Consider the following 10,301-nt stretch of genomic DNA (forward strand, 5'->3'; position numbering starts at 1 on the left):
TAATAGCTGGCGTAGAATCCAATTGACTTTCGTCTTTTCTTCTTTTTCTTTTTTTTTTTTTTTTTTTTTTTTTTTTTTTTTTTTTTTTTTTTTTTTTTAGTGTCCTTTAACAGTTCCTAGAGATTATCTAGCTCTATTACCTGCGTTAATGAAGTAGTTCAGTTTTCTTTTTTTTTTTTCTTGTTATCTGTATGTTTCCTTGAACTTTCGTCTTTACTTTCGTCATTTATAGTCTTCAGGTAGCACTCCTATTCCTGTAGAGATATAATATGAATAATGTTTATTTAATAAAAGCAATGATAATGATTAAACAAGACAGCATGAACTAACAACTCAAATAAAACTCTTTTAACAACACAATTGACACTTTTGTCAGCTCTCTCTCTCTCTCTCTCTCTCTCTCTCTCTCTCTCTCTCTCTCTCAACGCTCTCTATCGGTTTTCAACATGCTCGACTCTGCTCTTTTTAAAAATATTTTATCGTATTTCCATGATCAACAAACAGGCCATCTGTTATATTTAAACACAACTAAAGTTACAATTACAGATCAATTGTAATAACCGATTTGCTACACTCCTAGAGGTTTCGCAGGTTCGAGGATCCTCCGTGGCTATGTTTTTTTTCTTTAATATGAATTTTATTATACCACCGACATTTCCTTTACATTTCTTTTTCTCCTGAATGTAAGATTATCGCGGTTATCGACGACTCGTGATTTCCAAACACGCGGCAGCCGACTCTGTTTCTTCGCTCGACCCTGTTATCTGCAGGGAATTCCCTTGGATAACCGAGCTGCTGCTGTTTGTCAAACAACCCGGTCCAATAATAGATCGCGGATAAAACGTTCTTTATTGGCGGCGTAACGGTCGAATATTCAATGTATCGGTTGTTCAATATTTGAATCAATTACTCAAATATCCCGTCTCCGGGCTGTATATTTGATAATCGAGCATTTCGCGCGTTCCGTTGCGATTGTATGTGTGTGTGTGTGTACGTGAGCTATAAATGGCGCGATTCTTGACACTTTTATTTACGCCAGTTTATTTCGATGAAATTTTTGGCCTATATTACAGCGATAAAGAGAGCGGCGGACGACGCGTTGCTACGTCGAACAAAGATACATACTTTTGGTGAGAGAAGCGACGCGTAATATTTCAGCAACGGCGAATGACTAATCTCAGTCTTCCATTATGTTTCGTGGATTATTTAACGTAAAGTTGATGGACTTGAGAGAAGCAAATTAAAACATTTATCACAACGCTGTGTCGCTAATTTTTTGTAAAGAGAGAGAGACAGACAGACAGACAGACAGAGTGAATATTTTGCATCTTCCTTGCAAAATATAATACAAAATTCTTCAGGTAAAAATAATAAGAAATAGGTGAAATAATAATAATAATAAATGATGAAATAATAATAAATAATAATAATTTGCTTACAATCACAGAGATACACTTTGATGAATTTTGTTGAAACATGGTAAACATAAATGCTGTTTGTCGCAACAACTATCACAAACTGAACTTTTACAATTTTTTATCGATTGCGAGCAAAACTTTTTAACGTTACTTTGATAACAAATCTTACAGCGTCTTCTTACTGAATTCTTGGTCTTAACAAACAGTCGGGAAAAAATGATCGTCACGCGCCACGATACGATAGAAACGGATATATATAGATATTATCAAGATGTCGGTTTTGTAACGAATTTTTAAAAAAAAATTCTTCGCTTTACAATGAAAGTTCCAAGTGTTTCTTGAACAGAAAGTTTACTGCGAAAGGGGCTTGGATCGCGGTTAACGCTCACGACCGTTTGTCAATGAAATCGCAAGAATAAGTCGTCCGTTGACGGCGCGATACGAAACGAATTTGGATCCGCTGATCGTTCTATGCTATAAAAGCAAGTGCAAACACTTTCACGGCCCGTTCGAACGTGCGAAACACGCACGAACCAGACTCCCCTTGGCTACTTATTCTCTCGCCGTTTCTCCGTCTCGCCGGCTCTCCCTTAATCGGCGTGTCTTCGTCCGCTTCGTACCCTCACGCCGCTGGACAACTGTTGCTGGTAGTGCATCCTTTATTACAGCATTACGATTTGCCGCGGCTCCACGTGCACCGCGCTCTTATGCATATATGCAGACCTCTCATGCGCTCCTTCTCCGCGCGTGTACCGCCGTGTTTCAAATGTATGTACACATGTTAAAAACTCGAACGTACACGCGGGGGAGAAGAATTTTTCTTCGCGGTCGTGACGCGTGCATCCAACCGTTGCCCCTCACCTAAACTTCTTCTTTATCGATCCTCATGACGTACGACGCAACGAAATAACGAATCGCCTTTTCGTCGCGCGATTGTTTGAGAAATTATAATTGAAAAGAATTCCTTCGTCAGATAGGAAATATTTGCGCTTCGGTCTTTTAATTAATGGACGCTGCGAAGTGATTGGCATTGGATTTTATCATTTATTTCAACGTAAATAGCCATAACGAGTCTGGCTATTAAAATAATAAATTGCGAGTAACAGAAGCGGTAATGAGTTGCGAGGAGTTTCGATACGATGTGATTAACGCATTTTGCTTTTTCTTTTCACTTTTCTCTCTCTCTCTCTCTCTCTCTCTCTCTCTCTCTCTCTCTCTCTCTCTCTCTCGTCTGTCTATCTCTTTTCTTTCGTCGAGTTGCACGAGAAGCATTCAAGTTGGCGCTATATCTAATATATTCGTTGCGCATAGATGGTTACTTCACTACCGTTATTACGGCCACGTAGTTATTCTGACACACACCTGCTGTCTTCAATTTCATTTATTTAGAGTACACGTGTACCGTAAAGAGTCTTCCACTAAATAAACGAGTAAATAAATATTGTATGCTTTTCTACTGGATTATCTCAGGAATTTCTCCGCTACGAATGCCGTAGAAGAATTGCAAAACCTGTTAAAAAAAACATACGTCAGCGGCAAAAAGGAAGCATTTACTTACATGTATGATGAATAAGACGGATGTTGAAGAGGAAAAGATCTCTGTTAACGTATAAATCTCGAGTGTTGCAAAAATTAGAGATCAACTCTTCGTGCATACATTTTTAACAAGACGGAAATAACATCTCGCGCTACTTTTAAAAAGGACGCGTGAAATTGTTAAATATCGAAAAATCATAGAAATATAACCCGGGACAGAAAAAAGAGCACGCTCTATAGTTATAGATAGTAAAGTAGAGAGAATGTGTAGATTATTACATCAGTATCCTTGGACGTGTACGGGTACACGTCTTCAACGTGATAACGCGTGTACACGGTGAAAACTCGTTCACGATCGATTCAACGTCGCATTTATAAAACATCGAACTCGAAGGTCTGAATGAAGAAAAACCAAGAGGCAACTTTCGAAGACAAATCTCCCCGAAAAAAAAAAAAAAAAAAAAAACACGCGAATTCACGCGAAATCTTGTATGTTGTTTCCCTCGAAGTAGGAAGCTTCGACGCGCGATAACTCGCGGTTAACGCACTTTCGCGCGGTTTCGCAATCGCTGTTCAGCCTTTGGTTATCGCGATGCACACGCCAGATATGTACATCGCGGCTTTATCGGCGCCAGACCTGCTGCCTATCGTTCGTATTTCATCGTTCCAAGAGTACGCAAACACTTTAGCCGAGAGGCTAAACGGGAGTGACAAACGCAGGCCGCATCGTAGGCATCGTCAGGTGGCTTTATTCGGGTGATTACAGCACGATCGGCGAGTAACGCGCTTTATTATTATGCGCCCTCTCCCCGTACCACGCTCGTCGCGGCTTAATGTCTGTGAAACACGTAGGCGCCGCTATCGCGAACGAACGATCGTTCGATATATCGTGCGCGCGATGGGAATTCGAACGATGTCTGACACGAGATTATCCCGCCGAATTTTTCGCCAATTATAACTTCCAACTTCCGTGCACGCCTCGTCCCTTCGATCCCTCTGTTCCTCTCGTCGCCGCGATTCGACTCGTTCGTAGCGTTTCCTTCTCGCGAACTGAAGAACAAAATGGAAAAATTTTTTTCGGAAAGTTTCTGAAAGTTTTTTTTTTTGTTATTATTTTGTTACTTGTATTAGTACGTTATGCTACGTTTTAGCGCCACGGGTTATTTAACCACTTGCGCTGGCAACTGATTGCGGACCATAACGAGCGATTAAACCGTATATAATAATAATTCGTCGCTTTCTTTTTATACTCGTTGGTATAATATCACTGGATAGAAATTATTGAGAAGTAGTAAATTTATTATTTATTTCGCCTATTTTGTTTTACCTAAATATATAATTTTACTTGTTGTAACATGTTATGCTATAATATATAATATGTTATAATATAACCTGTGTTATGCCTAATATAACCTATAAGGCATAGCTGCATCAACTTTTGAATAAAATAAAATTTTCTGCAGTGTCAGAAAACGACATTATTATAGGTATCCTTAATCATTTGCGCTGGCAACTGATTGCGGACCACAACAAGCGACTAAACCGTGTACAATAATTCGTCGCTTTCTTTTTATACTTGTCGGTGTGATATCACTGGATAGAAATTATTGAGAAGTAATAAATTTATTATTTGTTTTGTCTGTGTTATACTTAAGTATACTTAAAACTGAGAAAATATTGCAATTTTGAGGCAAAAAATTCTCGACGTGCGTAGTACGTCATTTCAAGACAAGAGGTTAAATAAACATGTTGGATAGTGCCAAGCGATTGCGCTTTCTTGATGTAACTACGTACAAGTATCTGTAAATAAAAGTAGATAAAACCTATTTGTGCAGTTTTTAAGCTTATATTAGGTTCAGCTTAGATTTAGATTAAGTGTAGGTTTAGGGTCGTGTGATTTAGGTTTAATTGGAAAAAAGTAATTAAAATAAAGGAGAGGAAGCTTCAATATGACTGGCGACGATATGACGCTATAATCATAAACTGAGAGCATTGAGCATCATGACCAAACGCTATGGCATTATTCGTACACGAAATCTGAACAGCGCGACAGCACTAATAACATTTAAACGTAAAAAGGAACCGACTGCGGTAGACAACGACGGTCAAGTATTTTCTATTTCTCAAAGGTGTTATCACGACGTTCTTCCAATCGATTCGTTCTTCCAACGAGATTCGATTATTTCAAACACGCGTACGATTCGCCTGAATGTAAAACGAGCGTCGTCGCCGCTTGAAATATTTTAACGTACGTTGAAAATGCTTTCGCGGTCGTCGAAGCGCGAGACAATTTGAGAGGCGTCAAATAGCAGGCATCGCGATCGATATTGCGTCCGGCAGCGTTGGCAAAACCGGTTCCCCTTATCCCTTGCAAGACATTAAACATCGGCGACACGAGCCTGGCCATTAAAGTGCGACGACACGAGAAATCCTTAATTATTCAATCAACGGGTTGTTACGTTTCTTGCGCGAAGCGTGAAGTCGCGTGCGCGTTCCCAATAAGTCGATCTTCCCTTGAAAAAAGAAAAAAAAAAAAGGTAGAAAAGAATCTAATACTTTCCCCGCAAGACAGACGTAGAAAAAGAAAAAAATGAAATTTTTCTCCTGTTTTGTTGTCCGTGGCTCACTTTGATCATTCAGCACGCATCACGCGGTTCGCGGAGGATGACGATACACCAGGAGTTCCCCGCTGTATATTTTCCTCGACGACGACCGTGACATTAACATCTCGGGAGCAGCCGATTCGTATCGGCGATATAAAAGGCAGAGTCGCGTGGCGACTCGGCGGCATATACGAAATTTCGCGGAACATGAGAGGCTCGCTCGGAACGGTAATCTTGGCGACGTGTTTGGCCGCCTGCACGGCGATCTGTCGTCCTGGATTGAACGGACGGGAAGATTGGTACCACTGCGAGGGATTAAGCGATTTAAACGTGAGAAATTGTTGCTTCTGTTGACTATCTTGTTAGACGGACAGCTCGTCACTCTTATCGCTCCTATTAGACCAGTGTCTTCGCTCTTTTCGTTTGATTTAATTCTCGGCGAGAAATTTCCCATCGCTTTGCTTTCCTATGATTAATTACAGAGTGATAAACTATTAGAGCTTTGTTTGTCAGTTTTCTTCGTAACAGTAAGAGTCGGAAAATGGTAATTAAAAGGGAGATGTTAAAATAACTGTAGAGATAACTTAAGTTTTATTTTTATTTACAATTATAGTGGTACAGTCAAGAAAGTACTTAAACACCTAGTTTTTCTTTTTAGCAATAATTTCTTGTAAAAAAGTAGTACATCGATGTATTTTCTGTATTAGAACTTTATTGTACGTAGAAACAATATGATCATTTGCAAACACTAGTAATTCACTGTACGAAAGTAACAGAAGAGAAACGAAAATTTCGTAATCGAGAAAGTATTTGCGCGCGTCAATATACAAATCAATGGAGTTTCACTTATCAATTATTTACAAAAACAGTCTAATTAAACTCGATGACTAGAATAACACAAAAAAAGTCACACTGGGAGGGTAAAGAACTGTCGTAAGAAGAAAACGTGAAAGGAAAAAAGAAAAAAAAAAAAAAAAAAATAGCAGTTGCAGATACCAGCGGGGGCAGCCGGGATCGATATCGTCAATTCGAACATCAGTAAGATAACGACTGGCGCGTTCTCCAAGTATTCCGATTCGCTGACACAGCTGAACATAACCGGATGCGGCGTGGAGGAGATCGAGCCGGACGCTTTCACGGGTCTTAATAAATTGCGGCTGTTGGGTCTGGTGAACAATAAGATCCGGAAGATCGATGCCTCCTGGATCAGGGGATTATCGAGTCTGAAGGCGTTAATCCTGTGGCGTAATCGGATCGTCGATATAGATCCGGCGATTTACGATCTGCTGCCGGAACTGCGGGTTTGGGATATCGCGCACAACGAGCTGAACGCGTGCCTGTCGCCGGACATGCTGAGGAAGCTGAGGAACCTCCGAAGAATCTTAATTGCCAACAATCCGTGGTCATACAGATGTCGTTCCTCGATGACCTGGTACATGGGCAGCAATCACATTCGTTTCATCAGGGATTGGAGCATCAGCGACCTGTTAATAGAGGAGTGCTTGGCTCACGAGCCTGGCGCGGAGGAGAACGACGTCGTTTTGGAGAAATGCGTCGACAGAAGAATAGGATCCGCCGATAGGCCGTACAGCGTGGGCGAATTGAACGAACAAATTCACGAACTCGCGCGGAAGATTTCTGGCTTGCAAGCTGACGTAGCCGCGCTGAAAAAATCGAAAATCTAATGGTGCTCTTGCTTTCACGAAGTCCTCGATGAATTTGGAATTACGTTATTAATTCGATAAGTTTTTGCTCTTTCAGGCGTAGAGCTTTACTATATTATATCGTGATTATATTGTAATCGTGTAAATTAGGTACGTATTTTGTACAGTAATACAAAACCGATATTGTACTCAACTGGAACCAATCTCGTACACACTGTTCCATATTAACCATCGATAAAGCAACATCCGATACACGTGTAGATTCGCAAGAAGCACTATCTACACGACGAACGTTATGTATCTACGTCCAAAGTTGGACAGTTTCCCCATATTAATACATCCTTCGGTACAAAAGATTCCCGGTCACGTATCACCGGTCCATTAATAACACGATCCCATCGAGCGAATTGATCGCGATGGACACTGCTTGCGGCGCAGTATACGTCCGCGTAGTTCATTGTCCATCGAGTTCTCCATTTTCCGGCGAAAAAGTGTTCGCTGAAACGAGCGATTGCCAGGTCTTCTTTGGGAAACGGTGGTGCGTATCGGTCGCGGGACCGTTAATATCTAAACACCTAAATCACAATGGCACGTCATACGCGCGAACCGCGTTAAATCACGACGCGTCTAGTAGCTGATCCACGGATCTCTCCGCCGATTCTCTCCGCGGTGGGACAAGAACATTCCGACTCCGGTTAGCCGCCATTCATCACACGGCGGCGGTGGCTCGGTTGAGAGAAAAGGAAGATAAAAAAAGAAAAAAAAAATGCGTATCGTACACGCGGACGGATCACGCTGGCGCACGCTCGTGAGATCTTTGACGCGGTTTCCGCGGTCATTAATAACGCTGGCTCGAGGCGGCGAGCCGCGCGAAAAAATAGCGGACCCTTGGGGGTGGGAGGGGGGCGCAACGACCCGCTACAACACGGAGGAGGAGGATATATCAGACCAGCTGCGAAACTGGCGGCAGCAGCAGCAACAGCAGCAGACAGCCCCGACGCCGATGTGTGCGCAACTGTCCGTTGCAAACGGTGCTTAACCGTTCACCCTGTGGCTCGGTTGCGCACCGCCGCCGCCGCCGCCGCCGCCGCCAACGTGCTCGCCCCGATAAGTAAGCCCTGTATCGGCTTCACCTCCGCTAACGAGACCCACGTCGCGAATCTCCGGAGCCAATCTACCGCTCTACAGGATAGATCCTTTTCTTTCGGGTCAGTTTCCCAATCAAACGCCGAGGGATTGGAATTGGGGGATGGTAATCGGTCGCGTTTCTGACGTTCCTTTCGATTCTTCCTTTTCCATCAACGATCTTGCAAGCTGCTCGCTCGTGACGTTTATTTCCGAAACGAAACGAGCTTGTCGATCTTTGATTCACAGACTTTGATACGTACTGCACGTAGAAGGCGGGTGTTCGATCGCGTGATACACCGACGAACGACGAAATTTTTCGTCAGCGTGCATTTCTCAGAATGTACATTGAGATAATCGAAACATTGGATTGCGCTATACTGCATCAACATTATTTATTTATTCGTATTCTGCATTGAATTGTTAGCGCACGTGCTAAAAAATTTAACGGTATAACTTTAAGCTTTATTTCATATATCTAATAATCTAGTAAAGGGTGGTAGGATACGTCACATTTCTCGCATTCGTGATGCGTCTTCCTTCTTCTGTCACGTTCTCTACACGCTCTACACGTTTGCTTAATTCGTTACCACACCTTTTCATTTTAAGCATATCAAATGAATAATGACTAATATGGAAGATGCAATTGTTGAATTTGAATTCACTCACGTCTGATCCAACTTGAGATTCGCTGCAATTATTGTCGATAATATTTACATGAAATAATGTAAATAATAATGCATAAAATAAACTGCAAAATAATCACGTTTAAATAATAGGTACACGACTAACGGAAGATGTAATTGTTGAATTAGAATTCATTTACGCCTGATTCAAGTGAGATTTGCTGCAATCAATGCCGATAACATTTGCCAGACGCCTGTAGGCACCTTCAGTTCGATTCGAGCTACGTGAAGTGAACGCCTACATAGGCGCCTCTCTTGTTTCAGCGAACTAAAGTAAGTTGAGCGCCCATGGGCGCCAGCACTACCTCGAAAGTAAATTTTAAAAGCGCCTTTAGGCTTCGATGGTAGCCAAAGGGGTTAATTACACAGAGTCGATGATTCACGCTGAATCAGAGCAAGAACATTCCCGAGCGCTGAGTCTGATCTAGTCTGGTGTTTCTTGTCGCATTCTTTTGACAATTTTCGAACGTATATTTCATAAATCATTACCGATCAAAAAAACTTCGAAGCGTCCTGTTCTTTGCTAAAAAGAAAACACCTCAATGTTCTAGAAACGTCTGGAACGGTTAGCGTTGTCAGGCAAATATGATTAGCCTAGGACGAACTAGTCAGTTCGTGTAAAATAAACTCTCTCGAAGCAGAATCTCCGTAGAGTCGTTGATAAAAAATAAGTATTCTCGTTGATTCTACGTTAGTAGTTGAAATCTACGTTAGTAATTATGGAAAAAAAATTATGTCGATAATACAAAGTAGATATTCCGAGAAAGTGGCGAAGACTGATATGAGGATTCGTTGCAATTAAAAACTTAAAATCTCATTTCACCCAACGAGTCAAACTCGACGAGTCTTCAGAATCTCCTCCAACTTTGCGTACGTTTTCTCGCTGTCTGAGACAAAAAAAAAAAATGTCGTGGAAAATTCACGAGAGATTCGAGAAGAATCACCGGTCGGCGATTGAAATCGGTTTCCACGTCCTCCGTCCTTCCCATTCGTATTTAATCAAACGGCGCTGGCGCATCGCGAGTTCCCTCGCGGATGCTATTGTAGCAACGGTAGGCGCACGGTAGGCAAAGACCTTAGGAAAGGATATTGTTCTACCTCCTGCACGGAGAGAAACTGCTCGCAGCCCAGTGATTTATAGAGAGGATCTTGCGCGCCTCGTGCTGCACCGGCATCGTCCAGATCCTCCTAGTCGTCGTCGTCGTCGTCGTCGTCTTCGTCGTCTTTGGACGCCGGAGTCGTGGCGCGGCCAACCATTCTCCGTATGCA

At 42.0% G+C, this 10,301-nt stretch overlaps 1 protein-coding gene across 3 annotated transcripts; it reads left to right on the plus strand.

The window, feature by feature from the left end:
* The first annotated feature begins 5,721 nt into the window (after positions 1–5,721).
* LOC122529486 (toll-like receptor 4) lies at positions 5,722–7,420 on the plus strand. Of its 3 annotated transcripts, none has more exons than XM_043655665.1 (2): positions 5,722–5,887; positions 6,541–7,420. In XM_043655665.1, exons 1-2 carry the CDS (start codon positions 5,765–5,767, stop codon positions 7,240–7,242), a joined length of 825 nt encoding a protein of 274 aa, XP_043511600.1. In that variant the 5' UTR covers positions 5,722–5,764; the 3' UTR covers positions 7,243–7,420. The 3 variants fall into 3 exon arrangements, with proteins under 3 accessions (XP_043511600.1, XP_043511601.1, XP_043511602.1); XM_043655666.1 differs by having other exon boundaries at positions 5,723–5,887; positions 6,544–7,420; XM_043655667.1 differs by having other exon boundaries at positions 5,725–5,887; positions 6,550–7,420.
* The last annotated feature ends 2,881 nt before the right edge of the window (positions 7,421–10,301 follow it).

Source organism: Frieseomelitta varia, unplaced genomic scaffold, assembly GCF_011392965.1.
Source record: "Frieseomelitta varia isolate USP_RPSP 00005682 unplaced genomic scaffold, Fvar_1.2 scaffold_289, whole genome shotgun sequence".
NCBI lineage: Eukaryota > Metazoa > Arthropoda > Insecta > Hymenoptera > Apidae > Frieseomelitta > Frieseomelitta varia.

Coding starts and splice junctions, on each gene's coding strand:
- LOC122529486 (XM_043655665.1), top strand. CDS start 5,765: ATGAGAGGCTCGCTCGGAACGGTAATCTTGGCGACGTGTTTGGCCGCC. Junction 5,888..6,540: donor AGGGATTAAGCGATTTAAAC/GTGAGAAATTGT, acceptor AAAAAAAAATAG/CAGTTGCAGATACCAGCGGG.